At 43.3% G+C, this 26,106-nt stretch overlaps 1 protein-coding gene across 5 annotated transcripts in view; it reads right to left on the reverse strand.

Annotated features, from left to right (window-relative positions):
* ARHGAP10 (Rho GTPase activating protein 10) overlaps positions 1-26,106 on the reverse strand; it is a 410,479-nt gene that overhangs the window by 236,442 nt on the left and 147,931 nt on the right. For 4 of the 5 annotated variants that reach the window (XM_070474785.1, XM_070474782.1, XM_020873212.2 and 1 more), the window contains one exon: positions 4,341-4,412. The exons of the other annotated variant lie outside the window; for it this stretch is intronic. In XM_070474785.1, coding sequence (XP_070330886.1) covers positions 4,341-4,412 — 72 coding nt within the window. The remainder of the gene's footprint in view (positions 1-4,340; positions 4,413-26,106) is intronic. 5 annotated transcript variants of the gene reach the window in all.

Here is a 26,106-nt window from a genome sequence, read left to right on the forward strand (position 1 = left end):
GAAAACTCCGAATCGCTGGGACATAGCACAGAACCACCTGTGCCCTGCAGCGGGAATTGGGTCTCTCTACACAGAGGTAAGAACCTGGCAAGCACATGAGAAAAAGTGGCAGAACCTAGAGGGTGGACGTTGAAGCTCAAACCAAACAGACATGGCTGATGGAGAACATGTCCAAACAGAAGAGAAAATAGCAGAAAAGAAATATCCGGTAACTCCTAAAAAATCCTATTTATAAAAGCCATCTGGCAGTTTCGATTACATTACGATCACAAGTTCCCATGTCATTGGGATTCGGGAAACTGGAAATAAAAGTACAGGGAACTGAAAAAGCTTCCGTATAAAGTCAAAGGGCAGTAACCTTTGCAGATAGGGAGCAGAAGATGAACCTTTTGACAAGGATATCCAAAAACTTCTTCTGTGGTCAGCTTTTAAAGACTTTTGTTTTTTCTCCCCCACATGAAAACTGCTTCACGGTACTTTCTAAAAGATCTTCATGCTTAGAGTATACAGTTATTTTTTAAGTATCCCAAGTAAGTAAACAAAACAGTGGAACAAGAACATGTGATTGTTCTTGATTGGTGTTTAGGAAGCACAGATGGAGAAAATCAAATATCCAGACTATAAACCCTTTCCTAGTTCTTCTAGAATAAAGGGTGAAAGTGTTAGTCGCTCATTCATGTCCGACCTTTTGCGACCCCGTGGACTAGCTCGCCAGGCTAAACTGTCCATGGGATTTCACAGGCAAGAAAACTGCAGTGGGCTGCCTTTTCCTTCTCCAGAGGATCTTCCCGACCCAGGGATTGAACCCATGTCTCCTGCATCTCCTGCATTGGTGGGTGGATTCTTTACCACTGAGCTACCTGGGAAGCCAAGAATTAAGGGTAGAATTGGTTTATTTATTAGATAATTTAATGTCAGAGTGGAGGTTGGTGGAAAACAAAGGAATTATTGTTGTTCAGTCGCTAAGTTGTATCCAACTCTGCGACTCCATGAACTGCAGCGTACCAGGCTTCCCTGTCCTTCACTCTCTGCGAGCTTGCTCAGATTCACGTTCATTGAGTTGGTAATACCATCCAACCATCTCATCCTCTCCTTCTCCTCTTGTCCTCTTTCTTTCCCAGCATTAAGGTCTTTTCCACCGAGTCAGCTCTTCGGATCAGGTGGCCAAACTATTGGAGCTTCAACATCAGTCCTTCAAATGAATATTCACGGTTGATTTCCTTTAGGATTAACTGGTTTGAGCTCCTTGCTGTCCAAGGAACTTTCAAAAGTCTCCTCAAGCACCACAATTTAAAGGCATCCATTCTTCAGCACCCAGGCTTCTTTAGGGTCCAACTCTCACAGCCATACATGACTACTGGAAAAACCACAGCTATGACTATGGTCGGTAAAGTGATGTCCCTGCTTTTTAATGTGGGTATCTAGGTTTGTCATCACTTTCCTTGCACGGAGCAAGCATCTTTTAATTTCATGGCTGCAGTCACCATCTGCAGTGATTTTGGAGTCCAAGAAATTTGCCACTGTTTCCACTTTTTCCCCATCTATTTGCCACGAACTAATTGGACTCGATGCCATGATCTTAGTTCATTTCACATGCTAGCAAGGTAATGCTCAAAATCCTTCAAGCTAGGCTTCAATAGAACATGAACTGGTAACTTCCAGATGTACAAGCTGGATTTAGAAAAGGCAGAGGAACCAGAGATCAAATTGCCAACATCTGCTGGATCATATAAAAAGCAAGGGAATTCCAAAAAACAAAAAAAAACATCTCCTTCACTGATTAGGTGAAAGCCTTTGACTGTGTGGATCAAACAAACTGAGGAAAATGCTTAAAGAGATGGGAATACCACACCACCTTACTTGCCTCCTGAGAAACCTTTCAGGTTACGAAGCAACCTTTAGAACCAGTCATGGAACAACAGACTGGTTCAAAATTGGGAAAGGAATACATTAAGACTGTAATATTGTCACACTGCTTATTTAACTTATATGCAGAGTATATTGTGTGAAATGCCAGACTGGGAATCCCAAGCTGGAATTAAGATTGCTGGGAGAAATATCAACACCCTCAGATATGCAGATGACACCACTCTAATGGCAGAATGTGAAAAGAAACTAAAGAATCTCTTGATAAGGGTGAATGAGGGGAGAGAAAAAGCTGGCTTAAAACTCAACATTCAGAAAACAAAGATCACTTCATGGAAAATAGATGGGGGGAAGTGGAAACAGAAAATAAACAAGCATAGTCTTTTGTCTTAAAGATCTAACAACCTGATGAAAAAGACAGATGTGTATATGTCACTACATAACCTAGAAAGTTATCTTTCTCTTTTTACTATAATAAGCAAAACTGCCAGCAAAAAAAAAAAAAAAGCAAGCAAGCTACTCCCTGTGACTCACAATGATGGGGCCTCCTCGAGGTATGACAGTCAACACACACACTGTACTGAACAAGAGTGTAGGGTACACCCTTCATAAACTTGAAGCCAGGAACACAAGAAAGAAAGAAAGAAAGAAATGGGACTTCAGGGTAGATTTTGGCCACTAAATAGCTCAAAACATAGACTAAAGGCATTAAAATCATTAAACCTTTTAATATGGCCATTTATTTTTGCAAACTGCTTTGCAGACTATACAGCTGAGCCTTGAACAACGCGGAGGTCAGGGCATCAGCATGGGAGTAGCCGAAATCCCGAGTGTGACTTGTAGTCGGTCCTCAGTATACAAGGTTCTACACTCGAGGATTCGACCAACTGCAAATCCTGCAGTACTGTAGTATTTACTGGTGAAAAATATCCACGGAGACCCACACAGTCCACACCTGAGCTGTTCAAGGGTCAACCACACCTTGAATGACCACAGCAGGAGAAGCTGGGCAGGTTTGTGGAGGAGAAGGAATCAAGAGAAAATCTGAGGCTAGAAATTTCTAAAAACCTGATCGGTAAATGAATAGGAAATATTTATTAATAAAGTCACATCCATTTTTCATTTCCATAATATAATATCTGTCCACCACCAGCCAACGTTTACATTCAGTGCCTGCCAATGAAATGTTCAAAGAGAAAGTACCAAGATATTCAAGCTTTAAAATAGCCTAAGAAGACTGGAGAAAACAGAATCATTAAAGTGCAAAGCAGAGCAGTCAGATCCCTGGCCTGTCATTTTACAAGTAAGAAACTAACCAATTACTTGCCCAAGGACAGAAATGTGAAGCCAGACCCCCAAAGTACTGCTACAAGTCAGCAGCTTCACACAGCTCAGCAAACAATCCTAGGATGAGGATTCGGGAGCATCCCCACTGACCTCCACTCCACACACAGCCCTTCACTGAAAACTGTGCCAAAAAGAAGTGTCTAATATGTTAACAAGTCACTTGAAGAACTGAGTCCATAAAAAGCTGTCCCTTTCTGGGCCCATTTGTATAGCTATGGCCATGGAGACCATAATGTTTATTTACAGAAAAGGATTTTAATAGTTTACGAGGGTAAAAAAAAAAAAACCTCACATCCCCAAGGTATGAGGGAAAAAACAATACAAACATAAAAACTCTCTTTTCTACTTAAAACTGATGTTTTTATTCCCTTCTCCTTGGGCTAAGCCAAAAATGGCCAGCAACACAGAGATGCTACTTTTTCCTCCCTCAAGTACATGCACAATCTTCAGGAAAAGCTGGTGGATATTATTTCTCTGAACTAATTTCAAAGCTCAGTTCCAAACCTCACAAGTTGCTAAATATACCCCAGGCTCCCGATGGCAAAGTTGCGGCAGTACCCCCAGAAATCCTGGCTACATGTCAGAGCTTCCGAAAGCTGAGTCTGCGGTTCACTCACTTTTAAATCTCCAGCACCCATAACAACACTAGCTCGTAACAGAAGTGTAAGAAACGTGCATTAAACGGAAGGAAGTGTAGCACAATAACCGAGTCCTCTCTCTCTAGTTTCAATCGCATGCCGGTGTGGCAGCACTTCTAACCTTAATCTCGTATGATGCTACACTCTGACACCCAACCGAGGCGGACACGGAAATCAGTGCCCTCTTGACAGAGCTAAGATGCTTGGCACAGGGTAAATGTGCTGTTTGGTGACAGATATTTTTAAAACTCTACACGAGAAGGTGCAGCCAAAGACGAGTACGAGAGGTTTTACCGTCCAGTCCAGGGGTTTTTGCTTCGTTTCCGCTTTCAGATTCCCCCAAAGGGGATACAACACATTGAAACATGAAACAACAGGCCTTGGTCTCCAACAGCCCCTTCCAGGCTGTTAAGTGTGAAGTGAGTGTGTGCTCAGCGGCAGAGGTGTCTACGCTGGCTGTTTACAAGTGCGCTCAGATTAGACACCGACCTTGACAGCTCCGAGTTGCTCTTTTCTGAATTTTTCCAAGGGTTTAATCAGGGTTTCGGTGACACTTAATGCCTGGAGAACAAGAGCGATAACAAAAGAGCAGAGCATTAGGTTTCCAAAAGGGAAAAAGTGAGCTTTCCATTCCCCTCTTCCACCCCGCCCAGAAACAAAACGAACAGCGCACTGAACAGCTTTATCTCTCCCTGCCAATGCAGCCATTAAATCACTGCTAAATTTATTAACACACCAGATCTCCATAAATGTTTTCAGGGAAGAGGAGGTGGGGCAAAGCGCCAGGGAAATGTGCAACCCAACCCCAACACAGCCCTTTCTTCAGAGGCACAGCAAGAGGGTTGGCTTCAAACAACAAAGGGGTCTATCACATTCATTAACAGAACACTTCTGTTTGAGGGTTTGTTGGGTTTTTTTTAATCCCTCTGCTCAGAAATTTAAAAGTCAATGACGTTCTTTTATTAGTGATCAGACTACATTACACAGAGGGCTAGGTTTGTGGCTACAAGTTTAAATGTACTCAGACTGCCCTTCATCACTGAAAATTTCTCTTAAGGATTTAGGCTGTGCCAGCAAAACAGAGTCACTTTGAGCTCAGGACAGTCAGTCGTCCAAATATTAGGGGAGATGGCAAGGTCACCGTGACAGGAACCACACACAAATGCCACCCACAACCTCACTCATTCTTATACTGGCTGATTTGGGGCTTGTCATTTTAATACAGAATCTACACACAAGTTATATGTGGAATCAAAAAAGACAATAAAGTAGTGAATAAAACAAAAAAGCAGCAGACTCACAGATATAAAGAACAAACCAGGGGTTACCAGTGGGGCGAGGTCAAGGGGTGGGGGCAACAAAAGGGTAGAGAACTAAGAGGTACAAACTATTAGGTTTAAAATAAGCTGTAAGGATATGTATACAAGATGGGGGAATACAGTCAGTACTCTCCAATAACTATAAAGGAAAGTTAACCTTAAAATTGTAGGTCACTATATTATACACCTGTAACATATAATATCACTGTACATAAACCATATTTCAATTTTTTAAATTTCAATAAAAATTTTAAAAAATCTACAACAATGCTGAAAATGCACAAGGGAATATTTATCTAAGGAGAATGTATTTAACCACAATATGCTGGTGAGTAGTGTTCTCACCATTTCAAACAGGTCCAGAACAGAATCTCAGTAGAACCTCAAGACACTTAACAACAACGTACCACCCCTCTTATTACAAAAAAGGTCCCCAGAAATCCAAATTTAAGATTACAGAAAAAAATAAGTGACTTAGAATAGGAAAGCAATCTTCATTTAACCCCTAGGCTCCTCTGCATTCTTTCATTATGTAAGGGTCTCTCCCAGGGACCATTCATCCAGAATCTACACATTACTTAAATATGGAATCAAGAAAGACAAGAATACTGGAGTGGGTTGCCATTCCCTTCTCTGGGGGACCTTCCTGACCCAGGGCTCGAACCCAGATCTTCTGCATTGCAGGTGGGTTTTTTACCGTCTGAACCACTAGGGAAGCCCCCTGGAAAATCCTCAAAAAAATGATCTTGTCCACACTCAAGATGCCCAGAGCTTGCTTGAACTCTCTTTCCCAGGCCAGCCACTGGGTTCCACTCACTCCCACTCTGACAATTTGTTAATTAGGTGTTGAAGAGTTGAGGCAACAGACAGAATTAAGAGCAATCACAAGTCAAGGGAAAGGGATCATCTTCAGAACACGATAATCTCATCCTGTCCACAATGTAGGCCATGTGACCCGCAACAAGACCAAACCAAAGAGCAGAACATGGACAGGGCAGGTCGTGCCAAGAGCCCTGACGGCACTAAACAATACGGAAGGCCCCAAGTCCACTGGGAGAGCAGATCAGAGGCTCTGCCGTACATTTTCAAGGTGATTCAACCGACATACGACGTCTCAAAAATCATTCACTCATTCACTGAGTTATTTGGCTGAGCTGGCTTTTAGTTGTACCACATGAACTCTTAGCTGGGGTCTAGTTCCCTGACCAGGGATCAAACCCCAGACCCGGCATGGGAGCATGGAATCTTAGCCACTGGACGACCAGGGAAGTTCCATCTCAAAATAATTTAAGGCTCACTTCTCTTAGCACAAATACCATCTCCTAGGCTTTCACATCTGGACCTAGCCTACTAGTGGTCCCACGTAAACCCAGATATGATACATCATCCTTGGAGGTTTGGTCAACTCAAGAAAGAAATCAGCCCAGAATTGCATGCTGGGATCACAGGGGCTCATAACTGCTCAAGTTCATAGAGGAACAAGGATGCAAAATCAAGCAAGCATGAGCCTAGCCTAGCCTTAACTACCATACAATACTGCAACACAAGAACCAGATGGGCACTTCCCCATCCCAAGCTGCCCTATCAATGAACTATCTCATGAGACACATACGTGCTGAGCACTCAGTGCCAAGTACCACGTATTAAAGACACAACTGTGAACAACAGAGCCCCAGTGCAGCCCCTGCTTAGAGAGACAGACAGTGGACACATGAACACATGAGCAAATGTGCAGAAGGAACTCCAGTAACTCCTTCTAACAGAGGAAAGTAGGGCTATGCTTGACAAATCTATTAGAGGAGATAGAGGGAGAAATGAGCTCTGGGAGGGCTTCCTCAAAGAAGTGATATTTAAGCTTGAGCTCTGAATGATGAGACGGAATTAGTGGTGCAAAGAACAAGGTTGGTACTGCAGCCTGAAGCAAGCAGAGGCAAAGGACTGAGGCGAAGATTACAGGAAACGGCAAAAGACCAGTGAGGCTGAAGCACAGAGAACAATCCAGCGAACAGAGAGATGAGAGAAGGCGGGGGACCAGAACAAGCAGTGCCTGTGGGTCCAGGGAAAGGGTTATTTTATTTTGGGAGTAACAGAAACCCACTAAAGGGCCTTAATCTCAGAATTATTACAATGGTCTTTCAGAGATGACTCCGATTTAAGTTTTGTTTTTGTTTTTTTTTTTTTAATATGGACCACTTTTAAAGTCTTTACTGATTTTTTTACAATATTGCTTCTGTTTTATGTTTACGTTTTTTGGCCACAAGGCTTGTGAGATCTTAGCTCCCCAACAAGTGATTGAACCCAAAACACCAGCATTGGAGAGTGAAGTCTTCATCACCAGATTCCGGCTCGTTCTGGCTCTCTTGAGAAAGAGAGATTAGAGGTGAGGAAAACTGGAAGGAGAAAGATTTGTTACAAAGCTTTCAGAACAACACAGACAAGAGATGATGATGGCTTGAAGGCAGTGACAACAAAACTAGAGAGAAGTAGACTGCAGAGATATTTACAGGCAGAATTAAAGTAACTGGTGATGGACTGAACGTGGAAAAGGTAGGGGTTTCCAGGATGACTCTCAGATTTCTGCCATGAGCAACTGAATGGACAACAATATTATTCATTCATTTATTTAAATAGGAAACTTCTGAGGAAAGGCAACTGGGAGGAAGCACTACAGGGTTATGTTACATTGGAGATGCTGAGAGACAATCAAAAGACGAGTAAAAGAGGCTGCCAGAGACATTGGTAAAAGTCCAGGAAAGACATCTAGATCAAAAACATACATCTGGCAAGAGTCGTTTACACGTAGGTGGTATTGGAAGCCACAGAACTGAAGCAGGATGTGGTAGGGGATAGAAACAAGAGGTCTCAGACTAGGCACTTAGGATGCTTAGAAAGGGACAAATAGGAGGAGATGACAACGGACACTGGAAAGAAGCTACTGGGGCACTGATGATGAAGACAGGGTTTTAACTGTGTGAGCCACAGAGAAATTAAATAAGGAACAAGGTCTTAGCAATACCCAAGGCAAGGAGAGAGAAAAGGCCAGACTGGAGCTGGTTTATAATTAAGAAGCGAGGACATCTGTGGGAACACTCCTTCTTCACAAGGATGGCCACGAAGCACAGAGATGAGAGAGGAGGATGGCTGAAAGGGAACACGACATAAAGTAAAGGCGTGTTTGTTTGTTTTCTTAGTAAGATCAACATTTTAAAGATGAAAGCAGGGGCTTCTCTGGTGGTGCAGAGGTTAAGAGGCTGAACTCCCAAAGCAGAAGGCCTGGGTTCAATCTCTGGTCAGGGAACTAGATCCTGCATGTCACAATGAAGAGTGAAAGCACCATATGTTACAACTAGGATGTGGCACAGCCAAAGAAGTGAATAAAAAAGAGGAAAGCACATCTCTGTTCCTTTGTTAAGAATCCAGAAAAGATGGTCCAAAGTCACCAGTGGGGGTGGAGACAGGATGCAAGGAGCAAGCAATAGCTCAAACAAATGGGTGTGTAGATTTCATGAACAGAAGCTGAGGGATTTGCTACCAGAGAGTTATTTTTTCCCGTACAAGGCAAGGTCAGTTATCAAGATCTGGGGTGCAGAGAAAAGTGTGAATAAAGAGAAGCATGAAAGAAGGAATCATTACAAACAGTGGGGACAGGGCTTTCTGGCTGAGAAGTAAGTAGGAGTTTATAGGACCTCCACTGGGCCTTGTGAGACTGTCTCTAGTGAGGCATGAAGAAGGTAAGCAGTTGGGTTCATCCTAGTAAAAATATTTCTGAGAGCCCATCAGCATAAGATGATATAATGCAGTGTGTGCAGTGTGGGTGAGGTCCCAGAAAAGGTGGTTTAGGTGACAGAGGACTTCCTGAAGGGATAATACAGAACTGAGCCTGAAACAGGCATGGGAGTTCTCCGGCCAAAGGATAAGAGTAAAAGAAAGAGGGGAAACCAGTGATTCTAAGCATGGAACCACCAGCAATTCAGCGTCACTAAAGCCCTTGAAGAAATCAGAAATCAGGGGAGGAGGCTGGAGAGTTCTGACAGCCACCAGATGCTGAGTCGATACTAAATGTGGCAACAATGACGTAGCTACGTGAAGACCCTTTAAAATCAGAACCCTGAAACCCCACACTCTGTGGAGTAAGCACTGTCCTTCACAAAAGGACCATGCCACAAAGATTCCACATGAGCAATTTTATATCTGTCCTTCGCTGAGAGAATGTGATGCAATATCTGTCTAATTTCCAAGGGCTAGCACTAGTGCAGACAAAATATATAACGGGTTTCCACCTGACTATTGGCAGGTCAACAAGCATATTTCCAAAATAAAAGAAACAGTAGTTATGACAGGCATCACTATAACCAATTCTTTGATGAAAGTGTTTTGATTAAAATTTTTTAAACTCCACTATCATTTTCCTTCTTTAATAAAGTCTGGACTTCCCTGGGGGTGCCGTGGTTAAGGATCCACCTGCCGATGCAAGGGACAAAGGTTCGATCCCTGGTCCAGGAAGATTCCACACGCCATGGAGCACATAAGCCTGTGCTCCAGAACCTTCGAGATGCAACAACTGAAGCCCACGCTCCAGGAGCCTGTGCTCTGCAAGGAGAGAAGCCACTGGACCACAACGAAGCGGAGCCTCTGCTCACCACAACCAGAGAAAGCCCGCAAAGAGCAGCAAAGAGCAGCACCCAGCAGAGCCAAAAATAAACAAACTTAAAAAAAAAAAAAAAAGCCTGATTATGTAACTTCTGAACTGAACAATTCTATTCAAAGACAAAAATCCTAAAGTAGCTGCTAAATGTTTCGGAGTAAGGCAATGTGGGTTGAATAACAAAGATGGTTTTCTTCTTTTTCTAAAAATAGAGACTCCATGAAATCTCTCTATTCCTTCTATCATGTCACAAAAACACTACATAATATTTGCGAGTAACAAATGTTATGGAAGTTTTCTAATGCCAAAGCGAGTCTTCTTCCCTAGAGATAAACTTATACCAATTCTAGGGACTGCACCTCAAACTCTAAGGCAATTCCTGATGGGGAAATTTCCAAATTTGAAAGAAACCGCTGAAGTGATAGTATGGAGAAGAGTTTTCAAATCCTAAAATATTAAAAATCAATCAGATAATTTAAAAACAGAGAAAGCAAATTTAGAATGTGATTTTATAACCATGTATATAAAACTGTATTTTTCCCATAAAATGACTTGAACCAGACACACAAAAAATGGCATAAGAAGCCTTACTAATGAGCCATGGAAAGAGTTTCAGATGGTCTTGCTTAGAAACAGAATGTACATACATGAACATAAAGCATGTCAATAAACCAGTTGGTCTCATCTTATAGCAGGAGTCAGACAACTCTTTCTATAGAAGGCCAGGTAGTAAATAACCCAGGTTTTAAACTGTGGAACCTCAGATGCAACTACTCAACTCTGCCCCATGCAGTACAAACATACCCATATATAGTATACTAATGAATGAGTGTAGCTGTGATCTGGCAAAATTTCATTTACAAAACAAGAGGCTAGTTGTGCTGGGCCCATGGACCCCGGTTGACTCAACCCTGCCTCAGAGACTCACCTTGAGCATAAGGTGTTCTTACTCTTATCTGATTATATATTTTTTTAAATATCCATTTGTCATATTTGCAGGGCACCAAAGTCGGGAGGGAAGGTTGAATGTTGAATAAGGAAATCACAGCTCAAGAAGCTCTCAAGTTGAAAAGGACTCAGAAGTGGGGCCGCAGTATTTGCCTGAGATAACCAACCAACCAGGCAATCTTGAAAGCCAAATGCTCAAGTGTAAAAGGTGTCTTAACAACAGCTCATGTAAATTTAACAGTGGACTTTAACAGGGGCTGTGGCTCCTAAACGTTTGAGTGAACTAAAAGCTCAGCATGAACTGAAGTTGTCATAAAGTGCCCTAGAAGATAACGAACATATATGTAGGCTACATATATTGTTCAAATCCAAATAAGATAATCATTCAACTATGTCTTGTAAGATCAGAAGCTATCTCAACAGCAGGTTCACCACATTTGAAGAGAGACATTCTCGTAAAATAGATAGCCATCGGGAATTTGCTGTGTGTCTCAGGAAACTCAAACAGGGGCTCTGTATCAGCCTAGAGGGGTGGGATGGGGAGGGAGGGTCAAAAAGGAGGGGACGTATGTACACTTATGGCTGATTCATGCGGAGGTTTGACAGAAAACAACACAATTCTGTAAAGCAATTATCCTTCAATTAAAAAGTAAATTAATTTTTTAAAAAAAGAGACATTCTCTAATGGATGCATAGTAGGAATCTGAGATGAGAAAGCTAAAAATGTTTAGAAGAACAGGGTTTAAAAAAAAACAAACGGTGTTTAATGTGATTAGGGAGAAAAAGAACATTTTGAGGGAACAAGATGTACGCTGTGTTCAGATATTTAAAAGGGTACAAGATGAGAAGGAAAAATCATTTTGATATGCTTGATGAGGACAAAACCTGGTCTAACGAGGAAAAGTTATAGGGCAGATTTGGGCTCGCCCCCAAGAGGAACTCAACACGAACTACAATGGACCCAAGAAGGTAGTGTGACAGCTACTACCCCATCAGCAAGTACTCACTGAAGCAAGGTGTCCCTGTGACCTAAGACACCACCACCGAGGAGACCTCTGAGGTCCTACCCATCTCGGTCATCTGGGATTCTGCATGAGTTGCAAGAGGCAGAAGCGCACACTACATCTCTCAATGTTGTGTTATGACGGCAAACCACAGACTCCATCAGAACGCCACAATCCAAAGGAGAAGAACCAGATTATTAGGAAACAGTGTGGAGGATTAAATTTTTTCTCACTAGTTAAGCCTGAAATCCCTTTCTGTAAGCCATTTGGATCTGAGAGCTTAAATGTCTGAAAAGGAAAGGAACGATGGGACTTCCCTGGTGGTCTGAGCTGAGAGTCTGGGCTGGGAGTGCAGGGTGGTGCAGGGTGGGAGCCGGGACTCGATGTCTGGTCAGACAAGTAGATCCTACATGCCACAGCTAACAGTTCACATGCCATGACTAAAGACGCCCGTGTTGCAACTAAGACTCAGCAAGCACAGCCAAATCAATAAACACTTTTAGAAAAAGGAACGACAGGGTGGTATCTTTATCTGCCTCTGCAGTTTAAGCCAGAGCTGAAACTCTCTTGACAACACTAGCTGACCTGAAGAGCTCAGGCTCTACTGGGGAAGAACCACGGCCACTGCTTTAAATTTCCCTCGTGTGACACCAAAGGTGAAGCTCATTTTTTTTTTAACTTTTTATTTTCTATTGGAGTATAGCCAATTAACAGTGTTGGGATAGCCTCAGGCAAACAGCGAAGGGACTCAGCCATACATACAGTGCATCCACCCTCCCCCAAACTCCCTTCCCATCGGGGCTGCCACATGACACTTAGCAGAGCTTCACGTGCTCAACAGTAGGTCCTTGTTGGTCATCCATTTTCCACGTAGCAGCGTGTACATATCCATCCCAAACTCCCTAACTATCCCTTCTCAAGGCGAAGTTCTGACATACATTCTAAAGAGAACAGGGTTTACGACCAGAAACCCATATTGAGTAAAAAGGCAACAAAGGCAGAACTGCATCCCAGGATATCTTTAGTAATTTTTTTTTTTAAGTCTCAGTCCAGGTCAAACAATGAATCAGCCAGTAGACTCACTACGCCCTGCCTTCCTAATCACTCAACTCTAACAAGGACAGACCGAGTCTAATGAAACAGAAGGAATTATGACCATTCCCCATGGCTCTCGTTATTTTAAGCCTGGATTCCAAGTGTTCTTGACCCCAGAGGAATGCATAATCTGAGAACAAGGGAGAATTTCCACTATTTTTCTCCCATGACCTTCCAGAGACTTCCATTTCATTAGACTGAAGCAAAAACTCGACTTTCCAACTCCAGTGTCAAGAACAGCAGCAGAGGAACCTTTCGGCAAAGACATACCATTTCTCCTTGAACAGAACCTTGAGGAAAGGTGCCAAGTGACTCTCATATATATCTGAACATAAGGGCTGTGTTTCTCAAACTTCCCCTCAGGAAAAAAGAGACTCAGCCCTATATAAGAATTCTTAGTCTCCCGAAGGAATGTACTTTCCAATGTTCTGATGAACAAAGAATTGTTTCAAGAATCTTAGCCTAAAACAGCCCTGAACACCCCTAGTTTTAGCTGCTTAGAGATCACGAACAGGTTTGACTTAGAAACACAAGGGGACGCTAAGAAATTGAAGAGATTTATTTACCATTCAGGAGAAGTTCAGTAATTTCATAAAAACCGCTCCAGAAGAGCAAGCTAAGTGATTACGTTAAGAAAGGCATAAAACAGAAATTAACGCAACATTGTAAATCACCTACACCTCCATAAAGTAAACTTTTAAAAACAGAAAGCCATGAAAATACATCTCAGGAATAATTTTTTTTAAGTGAGACTGTCCAAACGTGCTATAAGGTGGTACTAGCAGCTTGAGATAAAATTTCCAGTGAAAGCATCAGAAAGACATTTTAAAGAGGTCTGTAACTCAAAGAACTCAGACTAACGTGGCCACAAGGAGAGCTGTGCTGAAAAATTTAGAATGCTTCATAATAATTACATTAATGGCAAAGGTGTCAAGAGCTGGAATAATGTCTTCATGAAATATGGGAAATATTCCTAAAGTATACACTGGTAGTTTAATTTTTAAATACAAACACACATTTTCTCAACTAAACCATGATAATACACATCTGATTAATTATCTGGCAGACACACACATGCATACTTAAAAGTATGTAAGTTCAAATTATCCAAAAATGTCTCATTTAATCTTTTCATGGGAAATGGTACTGCATTACCATCAGGAATAAACATTATAGGTAGCGGCTATCTGTCCTTTTTGGCCACTGGGTGCTTGAAACCCCCTTCCTATGTTCGAGAAATTCTCCTCCCGAATAGGACAAAACCCATCTTCCACTATAAAGGCTGAAAATGACAGACACTTGCTTTCCCTGCTGTCTTGCATGAGGTCCTGGCACCCATCCAGAGTTCCACTAGTCCGTGACCCCCACTCAAGAATTTGATTTAGAAACTAGTATGACCCCTGGGTTGGGAAGATCCCCTGAAGGAAGAAATGGCAACCCACTCCAGTATTCTTGCCTGGAGAATCCCATGGACAGAGGAGCCTGGCGGCTACAGTCCACGGGGTCGCAAAGAGTCGGACAAGGCCGAGCATGTGAGCAGCAGAACTTGAAAAGCCAAGCCCTGGCGGTGGGAGCAACTCCGGGCCCGGGTGCGGCAGTTCCACCAACAGCCACCAGGGGCAGTGGTTTTGCGGCTGCACGCGTATTGTTTACACACACACCTGGTTGCCGCAGCGGAAGTCTTCAAGCCCAGCTCCGTGGTACAACCCCTGGCATCATTCCCAGTTCCCAGAAAGATCCTGCAAGCTACTGCTATGCTTTAACAAACTCCCCTTCTGGTGGTCCAGTGGATAAAAACGTCACCTTGCAATGCCGGTGATGTGGGTTCGAACCCTGGTCAGGGAACTAAGAGAGCTAAGATCCCACAGGCCATGCAGCAACTAAGGGCTGCACACCACAACTACTCAGCCCGAACGCCACAACTAGAGAGTCCAAGTGCTGCAGCAAAAGACGCCTCGTGATGCAATGAAGACCCCATGTGCCACAGCTGAGGCCCGACGCAGCCAAATAAATAATCAAACTCCTTTCTGTTCTGAAAAGCGAGACCACGAAAGTGAGAATCTAGACTAACATTTCTTTAAAGTTCAGAACCTTAAAACCATCTTGTCAAACTGCTTTCAGTGCTATCCTTCTCCATATTCCTAAACAAGATTTCTCTTCTATTAAACCGATTCACTTTTAGTTAATTAGATTACTCCCCATCCACATGCTCCTTTGTGACCTCTTTCTCCCTCCAGCCAGTCTCCCTGTGCTATACCTTCCCCCTATCAGTCAAGGATCAAATCTTAAAGGGGAAATTTAAGTGAACACTAAAGTCCTCTCTCTCTTTTTTTTTAAAGGCTCTAATGTTGGCAAAAAATGACGAAGTTTCACAGCTGGTTTTGCTAAAAGAGTCCTGCCACAGAGAGAAATACGAGGCCAACATTTCTTCACTTAGGCTCTGACCTAACTAGTTCTGTTTTTAGACCACAGGAAAAACAATTTTCTTTTGTTGCCTGTGTATTCTCAACTATACAGAAGGACATTACCTGCTCTCTGCCTACTTAATACCATTAAGTAAAAAGAGGAAGAGGATATCATGCTAGAAGCAATTTTAACTTCAAAATAAATAAATCCTTGGATGTTATGTTATTTCTAAGCACAGTACAAGCTAAGTTAATCCCTCCTGGTCAGAAAAAAGAATTAATGGAAAAATATGAAATTAAATTTTATAGTGGTAATAGCTCAAACCCAGCAGCTAAGAATTAGAGAGCATTTTAATGGTCCTGTAAAATAAGCTCTAATTGGGACGTAGATGCAGAGGGTCTGCACATTAATTCTGCAGGGTTTGCACCTGAAAATGAGAAGCCAATTAATATGAAATGGTTCCTTCAATGTCTAACTTTTTCAGACCATGGCAATTTCACTTAAAAGCCTAGGAACCATAATTTGTAAAATATTGATATATATTCCAAATGCATGATTTTAGTTACCACACTTGTGCTTTTATTCAGACAATTCAAAAATAAAAGTTCTTCAACTCAGTCCTAATTCTAAACAGCTTGAAACCTAACAAAGCTAGAGGGTTTGAGCTCAAGGTCTAACCACTTCTGCTCTGACTCAGCGGCCCTGATGTCAGGCCACCTCACCCGCGAAAAGGGCTTCCCTGATAGCTTAGTTAGTACAGAATCTGCCTGCAATGGGGGAGACCTGGGTTCAATCCCTGGGTTGGGAAGATTCCCTGGAGAAGGGAAAAGCTACCCACTCCAGTATTCTTGCCTAGAGAATTCCATGGACTGCATAGTCCATGGGGTCGCAAAGAGTTGGACACAACTGAGCAACTTTCACTTTTGCTCTCAAAAAAGAAGTTGGGTCATTTTATGACAAAATTTTAAGATGCACTTAACGCCTATTTTCTAAAAACCAAATATCCTAGTGTTTGTTTGAGGACCGCTTGGGGGTGGGGGGAGGGAAGCATCAATTCTGAAGGGCATTCATCAAAATAAAAGTACCAATTTTATTCAGATTTATTCAGATTATTTAAGCCAAACAGACCCCAACCAGGAAAGGCTTTTTAATGTTTATTTTTGTTTGCTTTTTATACTTAGGAAAAATCAAGAATCTTCAAACAAAAGCTATTGGATTTTACCTAATAAGGGGCTACCCCGGTGGCAGAGCAGTAAAAAATTCGCCTGCAAAGCAGTATACACACAGGAGACGCGTGTTCAATCCCTAGGTCTGGAAGATCCCTGGAGGAAGAAATGGCAACCGGCTCCAGTATCCCTGCCTGGAAAATTCCACAGATAGAGGAGCCTGGCAGGCGGTAGCCCACCGGTCTCAAAGGGTCAGACACAGTTAGCCACTGAGCACAGCCAAATAAGGATGTGTGTGTATTTAACCTGGAGCCTCATTCCCTCCGGGCCTGAGGGACAATGAAAACCTGGCTTCTCCTTTTTAGACAAAATAAATACTTGGGCAGAACATCATGAGAAGGAATAAAATGCCACAGGAATGAGAGTTAAACCTGTCAGAAAGCTGTAAAAGTATCTAGAGGAAATTAGAGGGATTTTTTTTTTTAAAGTGTAAATAAGAAAATGTTAATTTCTGAGGTAAATAGTATAACTCAGTGGCATAGCTAGAAATGGCACGTCATGAACAAGGAGACAATAAATTGCTGAATTAAGAAAATATAGAGAGAGACAGAGGTAGAAAGGAGAACTACTCAGAAAAGCACATCTACACTTTTGACCAATGACGAAGAGATGAGCTGTCCACCCGTTCTGCGAGGCCTGGGCTCCCTGCGTGTCCAAGAGGGAAAAGGAAGGGCCTGGAGCAGCAGGGTCCCTGGTAACTCATGCTCTGCTGCGTAGCCAGGAGCAGCCCCTCATCCTGGAATAGGGCCCAGGTTCTCTCTGTGTCCTCAGCTGCTAGAACTCTGCCCAGCTCATAATGGCATTCAAACATATTTGTTTTATGAAGCGGGATTCTCTCACAAAATTAATATAAAGAACGGCATTTCTGGATCAATGCAACATTTCCTGCTGCTGGTGATAAAGTCGCCAGGATTGGCCAAGTTGAGTTTCCTATATGTGTTAAGGGAAGCACTGGCTGAAACCGCCCACCCTTGGCCAAGCCCCATAGTGACCATCTGCATGAATTATTTTACGACAGGAGTTCTCGGTAAGGAACATGGAACGAACAAGCCACCACCAAATGGAAGAGTTCGGGAAAGGTAAAAAGGACACAGGAGACGCCAGTCCATATGTCCTCCCAGAATCCGCCTCTTTGGAACCCATCTTGCCTGAGTGATGCACGCAGCACCAGGAAGGACCCTGAGTCAGAATGATTGACCAGAGACAACTCAGAAACTAACCCCATCACTACAAAACCCAAGCCTGGGAGCCACGTGGCAGAGCCATCCCCCTGGGTTCCCTGGCGCTGCTGCTCTCCACCCGGGCGCCCCTTGCCAATAAAGTCTCTTGCTTTGCCAGTTTGGGTGTCTCGAGTAATTCACTTCTGAGTGTTGGACAAGAACCCATTCTCAGGTCCTGGAAGGGGCGCCCCTTCGTGCAACACATGGACACATTCTCTCTCCTTCAGAACAGTCTGCGTCTGTGTTAGACCAGGTCCTCTAAAAAGCAGACACCAATACAGGATTAGAAATACAAGATATTTTTATGAGAAATGTCTATGAGAGAAAGGGGGGTGAGGAGCCAGGGAAGGCTAGAAGTCATCAGATACGCATGAACGTCTGGCCCCAGGGAAAGGAGATGAGGAAGGAAGGAACGTGGGGTGGATGCATGTTAGACTGCAGTGCAGTTCTAGAAAAAGTTCGACTAGACCATCAGGGGCTCCTCGAGCCGTGGCTGCCTGCCAGAGGACTCCAGTCCCCAGGAATGAGCCTGCTTTAGTACCTCCACTCTGCTCATTCACAGACTCGGGGGGCAGACGTGGGAACCGTGGTCTTCACGCTGAGGCAGTGATGGAACCTCGCAGCAATGAGGCCCAGTGGTGGATTCCACTTGCTGCAACGGGAGATCAAGTCTGCCACTGCCTCCAATTCCAGATTCCTTCCACCACACTTTCCAGTGCTTCTCCCCTCGGCTTCTAACAGTCCCCACCACCACGGTACTACTGTGTTTCATTAAATCTAACAAGCCACTAAAACTAAGACACTCCATATTTTCTATACTATTAAAGAGATGCTGCTAGTAACATCATTCACTATCAACTCTAAGAACTTTTATATTTACTGAAAATGATCTCTGGGAGTCAGATATATTTTTATCATACATTTTTTTCTTAAGATTGTTTTGATGTGGCCCATTTTTAAAGTCTTTATTCAGTTTGTTGTAATATTGCTTGTTTTATGTTTTTGGTTTTTTTTTGGCCGTGAAGCATATGGGATCTTAGTTCCCCGATCAGGGATTGAACCCGCACCTTCTACATCGAAGTCTTAACCACTGAACCACAGGGAAGACCCTCATATGTTCCCTTCTTGGGCGTACATTTTTAAAACAATAGGCAAAATATATCACAGATATTTCTAAAGCTTCTTCAGAGTCCAACTCTTCTCAAACAGTTTTCAGCTCAGTCACCAATATCTGGTTCTCCCCATACATTTCTTTTTCCTTCTGTGCCATCAAGGGTCTCACAGTTGAATCATTTCTTTAAGGAATGTTCCACTATGGTAACTGGGATTTTCTTTCAAAATGATGGCACCCAATCTTTAGGTAATCATACTGGCACTTCCCTGACCCACCCAGAAGGCTTCAATGATGTTCCAACCACCAGCAGAATTTATATTTCTTCCTTCAGCGGTCCTTAAGTGGTCTGTTGACTGAAATAGTAAGAGGTTACTATTGTCCAAATAGGCCAATTAACAACCAAACTCTTCCTGACTGCTGCCTGGGCGGGGGTGGGTGGGGGCAGCAGCTGTAAGAATACACATACATCTGACCCATAGTCAAAGGTGGAGGAGGGGGTATTAAATCTTATGAAGAGCTAAAGGCAAGGAATACTGTCATTGGACTACCAGAAGACAGGATAAAGATTCTCTTTGCATCTCTGTCACCAACTTACTTTGTGATATAAGTCAAATCATTCCATGCAATTCTCCAGGCAAGAAAACTGGAGTGGGTTGCCATTCCCTTCTCCAGGGGAACCTTTACTGATCCAGGGATCAAACCTGAATTTCCTGCGTTGCAGGTGTATTCTTAATCACCTGAGCCAACATGAAGCCCAAGTCAAATCATCCCACGTCTTCCAGTTCCCGCTTCCTTTCTTTTTTTGGAATGATGGGACTAAACCTAAGTTTCCCTAAGTTCTCCCTCATCTCTGTTTTAGGAGCCAAAGCCATACCGCTGAGGTACCACATGACAGGACCTGAATGAAAGTCTCTCCCTCACGGAGCTGTGGCTTCAGCTGAACTAACTCCCACGAGTGCGGATGAGACAGCTGACTGAGCAGGCTGGTTGCCTTCTGGTCCTGCTGGGGGTGGATGTGTGTAGCAAGAGTGTGTGTGTATGTGGGGGGCGGGGGGCAAGTGGAAGGGTCCACGCCTGCTTTTTCCTCCTTGACATCAGTACTAACTAGTTTATCACAAGGGCTGGCCGATTCCTCAGAAGCAGAGGAGAAGCCCAAGCAGCTGAAATTCAGGAACCACAAGTTTCAGGAGGGAAGTAGCATCTGACGATGACAAGGCTGCAAGGCCACGGGTGACACAGTGAGTCACCACGGTGAGGACACTGAGTCAGGAGGCCAGGCCTCACGTGAGAGGGCCAGGAAGGAGCCCCGGCCACCCGCCCAGGGTGTCTGCAATCACAGCAGAATTCTCATTCCAGTGAGTCCGGACAGAAACCGAGACAGCAGCAGTTCCCCACCTTTCTGGCACCAGGGATCCGTTTCGTAGAAGACAATTTTTCCACAGATGAGAGTGGCAGGGATGGTTTCAGAATGTTTCAAGTGCATTACATTTATTGTGCATTTTGTTTCTATTTTGATTATTACATCAGCTCCACCTCAGATCATCAGCATTAGATCTGGAGGCTGGGGACCCTGGCTCTATAGGAGTCTAGGTCAGAAAAAAACCCAACTCTCAAAAGGTGCATTCCTGAAGAACAAGTTTCACCATGACATCTGCGTCTGGTTGAATTATAGTGGATTTCCCAGAAAAACACTGTTGTCAAGCTGTAAAGGTCAGTTTCTAGGAGGAAAATCCTTCATAAATATAGCGCACTGACAGCTTTTACACTAAACTGAGAAACATTTTTGTAAATAACTTGAAGGTGGATTCTTTCCCACCTGAATTGTGCCTGCCAAGGGAATTCTGCATAAAAATGTGTCATTTATCTGTAATAGAACTAATTAAATTAGGTTTGATATACTGTATAAAATATAAACAGATGACATGAAAGGCATAGTTTTTCTAATGGTATGTGATGTCTTTACAGGAATTCAGAAGCAATTACTAAACACACATTAAAGAACACTGTAATTCCCAACAGCAGAGGGACTTCCCTGGTGGTCCCGTGGCTAAGAATGCACCTTGCACTGCAGCAGACTTGAGTCAGATCCCTGGTCAGGGGTCCAGATCCTCATGCCGAGGGGCAACTAAGCCCCCGCCCCGCACTCCCACGCACCTCAACAAAAGATTCCACAAGACGGGACAGAGACCTCGCATGCTGCAGCTAAGACCTGATGCAAACAAGTAAATACATAAGATTTCCAACAGCAGAAATCTGTTCCACTAAAATAAACTAGATCTAGTCCAAAACACTTTGGAAATGGTAAGTTAAAACTTAGGGTCGTAAAGACTACTTTAACTTCCTGAGAGACACAAAGTCACCAAAAAGCAATTCATGGTGGCTCCAACTTTCAGACTGTGGAGCTGGAGAAGACTCTTGAGAGTCCCTTGAACTGCAAGGAGATCCAACCAGTCCACCCTAAAGGAAATCAGTCCTGAATATTCACTGGAAGGGCTGATGCTAAAACTCCAATACTTTGGCCACCTGACGTGAAGAGCCAACTCACTGGAAAAGACCTTGATGCTGGGAAAGATCAAAGACAAGAGGAGAAGGGGGACAGAGGATGAGATGGTTGGATGGCATCACCGACTCAGTGGACATAAGTTTGAGCAAACTCCAGGAGCTAGTGGAGGGCAGGGAAGCCTAGCCTGCTGCAGTTCATAGGGTCACAAAGAGTGGGACACAAGTGAGAGACTCAACAACAGCAAAAACTTTCAGACAGATCTAGCTCCAAGACTAGGAAGGCCAGTGGGGATTCCACGAGCACCCTTGGCCAGTGGTGCAGATGGAGAAATGCTGCGCAACAACCTGGAGGGGTTATTAAAACACAGCCTGATGTGTCCCACCCCAGAGTTCCTGATTCAACAGGTCTGGAGAGGCGCTCAAAAGTCTGCACTTCCAGCAAGTTCCCAGTTCCGCTACTGGTCCAGGGACCCAGCTTAGAGAACCACCACCCACGGTGGTACTCAAGACAGAATGTCATGGAAATTTCTCCCCAGTGGTAAAAGATACTTAGTTCATGTTAACATATATGGCCTTCAATAGTGGCTCAATCAGTAAAGACTCTGCCTGCAATGCGGAAGACCCAGGTTTGATTCCTGGGTCAGGTAGATCTCCTGCAGAAGGCAATGGCAACCCACTCTAGTATTCTTGCCTGGAAAATTCCATGGACATGGGAGCCTGATGGGCTGCAGTCCATGGGATCACAGAGAGTCGGACACGACTGAGTGACTAACATACACACACAACCAACATATATTATTTTAATCATGCCTTGAAGCATTTTTGAAACTTTAAAATTGTCATAGAAAGTTTGAAACAAAAATCAGTGTCAAAACCCCCAAAAGATACAGAAATCACATAACCCAATGCTTCCAGAAGATCCTTGAGACGATATAAGAATGATGAAAAAGGAGTGAAGAAAATCAGAATGAGTTGAGGAAACACCCATCATGCCTTGCCTGGAAGCATCCAAACCGCTGGGTTAGACAAAAAGTCCACTGGGTCTGTAAGAGCATACAGAAAAACCCAAACTAACATTTTGGCCAACCCAATATTAACTAAAGCCTTCACTCAACCGAGTGCTTGCTTTATCAAGACATAAGCGCAGGGTCCATCACCCAGCAAGTGTTTCCTGGCCCACTGTGTTCACAAGAGTAAAATCCATGGTGGGGAAAGACATGGAGAAGAAAAAACAGAGAGGAAGGAAGGAAGAGGTCTCAAAAGCCTGAAGATTCTGTGTACACACAGACAGCTCAAGGGGGAAAAGGATGCAACTGAAGGAGAAGACGCCCGCCTACATCTGGACACCACTGGGCAAGCTCTTGCTTCTCTCTCCAGGCACGCCTGCCTCCCCCAAGCTCCCCTGCACCTCTGGGCCTCATGCAACTGCCCTGATGTACCAGAAATCCCAGATACTCAGCGTCACTGAAAACTCCCCGATTTTCAGCAACAGACAAAAATTTAAAGGGCAGGATGAGAGGACTCACGCGGAGAAGTAAATACAGCATGAAGGGCTTTCAAAAGAACATCAGCAACACGACAGCACTATTTTAAACGTTCCTAAATTCCTGGCCGGCTGCCCAGTGCAGATAAGGACGGCACGTCCTGCCCCGCCGGGGAGAGCATGTCCGGAATTCTGGCAGGGGAACACCACACAGCACTTTCCTCGGGGGACATGCGCGGAAGTGACACAGGCATCCTGTGGACTTGGCTCTCCAGCTCAACAGCTGGCAACATGATCAGGAAAAAACTACTCACTTGGAAACACTGTCCTGAAAAAGGGCAATATTGGCCTTTTCAAGGACATGGCACATCCGTTCATAGACATTTGACTTTCACGCATGGAGGGAACCACTGACTTCCCAGACTGGCATTCTCTCCACTTTCTAACACTTCATTTTAATAGCTACAGAGCTGAACTATTGGTGGAGGGAGGATATGCAAACACAGCTTCTCTCTTCCCCAAATTCAATCCATTTCCCCTTAAGGAAGAAACTGAGGATTTCCCTGGTGGTCCAACGGCCAATACTCTGCGCTCCCAAAGCAGGGTGCCCGGGTTCAATCCTTGGTCAGGGAACTAGATCCCACAAGCAGCAACTAAAGATCCTGGGCGCCACAACTGAGACCCAGCGCAGACAAATATTAAAAGAAAAGAAAAGAAACTGGGGCTTCACTTCCACCTTTCCTTCCCAGGCTAACTCCAACATATCAACCCAGACCAGAAACAATGCCTTCCCCGAGTTCCCCAACAACTTTCCACGATGCACACTTCAGGCGATCTTCCCCTTACAGCACTAACCAGTCAAGGCTCACAACTATGCCTTTGTGTTGATGGCACATGACACAGAGTGTGTGCTGAACTACATATATGTATCCGGCCCACTGAGGTACACACGAGGCATGTGACCATACACAGCTGGTGCCTCAAAACAGAGAAGCACGTATTCCTCATTGCTGAGCTTCCAGGCTCACGTCTTTATCCCTTAAAGCCCCAAAACATATTTTAACATTTATTTAGGACATGGAAAGCTTCTTAAAAAACATGTGGCACCACTCTTTGCCTTCCAAAACACAGATTATATTTTTTTAACATCTTAATGTCTTAACTGTAAATATCTAAGTATTATGCGGCACCATCATTTAATTTAGGACTTCAGGAAATACTCATCACTTTTTAAAAAACTGAAGTACAATTGGTTTACACTGCTAATTTCTGCTGAACAGAAAAGTAATTGAGTTATGCATACATATTCTTTTTTACATTCTTTTCTATTACGGTTTATCTCAGGATATTGAATATAGTTCCCTGGGCTATAAAGTAGGATCTTGCTGTTTATGCAGTCTATATGTAAGAGTTTGCATCTGCTAATCCCAAACTCCCAGTCTTTCCTTCCTCCACACACCCCTCAGCAACCACAAGCCTGATGTCCATGAGTCTGTTTCTGTCTCACAGAAAGGTTCATTTGCGTCCTGTTTTAATTTCACATATAAGTGATATACGGTATTTGTCTCTTTCTGACTTACTTCATTTAGCATGATACCCTCTATTTCCATCCATCTTGCCACAAATGGCATTATTTTGCTCCTTTTTATGGTTAAGTAACCTTACAGTGTATGGGTGTGTGTACACACACCACATCTTCTTTATCCATTCATCCATCAAGGGACATTTAGGTTGCTTCCATGTCTTGCCTATTGTAAACAGTGCTGTATGAATATAGGGGTTCATATATCTTTCTGAATCATAGTTCTGTCCGGATATATGCTCAGGAGGAGGATCTCTGGATCATATGGTAACTCTATTTTTCTTTTTTGAAGGAACCGTCATATTGCTCTCCATAGCGGCTGCACCATTTTACATTCTCACCAACAGTGCAGGATGCTTCCTTTTTCTCCACACCCTCTCCAACATTCATTTGTAGATACTATGATGATGGGCATTCTGCTCACTATGAGATGATGCCTCATGGTAGTTTTGATTTGCATTTCTCTAATAATTAGAGATGTTGAGCATCTTTTCACACGTCTACTGACTAATCACTTTTAAAGACTGAGTGACATGAAGATTTTGTTAAAACTCTTGGAACCAGAGTATGCCTACCTCTATGTTACAGCTGTCATTTTCCATGCTTTTATTTTTTAATATGTGACTTTTAACATGCTGTTGTTTTATAACAATTTTAAGAAAAACAAGAGTTTTCCAAAGTTCTCAAAAAGTACTGGCATCCATTTTAGCCCCGGAAAAAACTTCCTTGTCACTGTGTTTGCAGGTACGAGTTTGTTAAACTCTACAAAGAACCCCACCCCCAAGTCTCTACCCCACAAACTCCAGTTCAAATACCACTTCTTTCATAAAGCCCTTCCCAGCAAGCACAGGCTCCGCTACTTGCCTCTCCAGGCAACCACACCCTGTACTTCTGTTTAGCACTTAGTATAATACATTTTAATTCACTTTTTACCAGTTACTCAAGACCACATTGGACACTTGTTGAGGGAACTATCTTTTCTTACTCAAAAGTTTCAGGCTGAAGTCTGATAATGCATCAAAGACTTTTTGTTGACTAAGTGATCAAAGGTTATATAACGAAAGTAGCCATAATGATGCCACGCAATTTTCATGGTTAAAAAACAAGTAATCACTGACTACCAAGATTAGACAGAAACACCAAATAATGTCAACATGGGTTAAATGCCATTTTTTTTAACATTAATCATTATTCATTTAATTATTATAACTCACTGATAACTTAGGTAGTAATGCTATTAACAAATGGAACAATATCAGGGATTTCAGTCAAGAGGGAAAGACAAGAAGAAAAATCTATATATTAAATGGGACTTAGAAACTTATCAATCAAATGCAGTGTCTTTGGATCCAGATTCCAACAAATCCAACTGTTATGGGAAGGAGATAATAGGAGAGACAAAATGTAAATGAATATCAGGGGGAAAAGCCTAATTCTCTGTAATCTCAAGGAACTGCTGTTTACTTTTAGGTGTGACAAGGATTCAGTTCAGTTCAGTTGTTCAGTCGTGTCCAACTCTTTGCAACCCCATGAATCGCAGAACGCCAGGCCTCCCTGTCCATCACCAACTCCCAGAGTTTACTCAAATTCATGTCTATTGAGTCGGTGATGCCATCCAACCGTCTCATCCTCTGTCGTCCCCTTCTCCTCCTGCCCTCAATCTTTCTCAGCATCAGGGTCTTTTCAAATGAGTCAGCTCTTCGCATCAGGT

Source organism: Odocoileus virginianus, chromosome 12 (assembly GCF_023699985.2).
Source record: "Odocoileus virginianus isolate 20LAN1187 ecotype Illinois chromosome 12, Ovbor_1.2, whole genome shotgun sequence".
NCBI classification, from domain to species: Eukaryota; Metazoa; Chordata; class Mammalia; order Artiodactyla; family Cervidae; genus Odocoileus; species Odocoileus virginianus.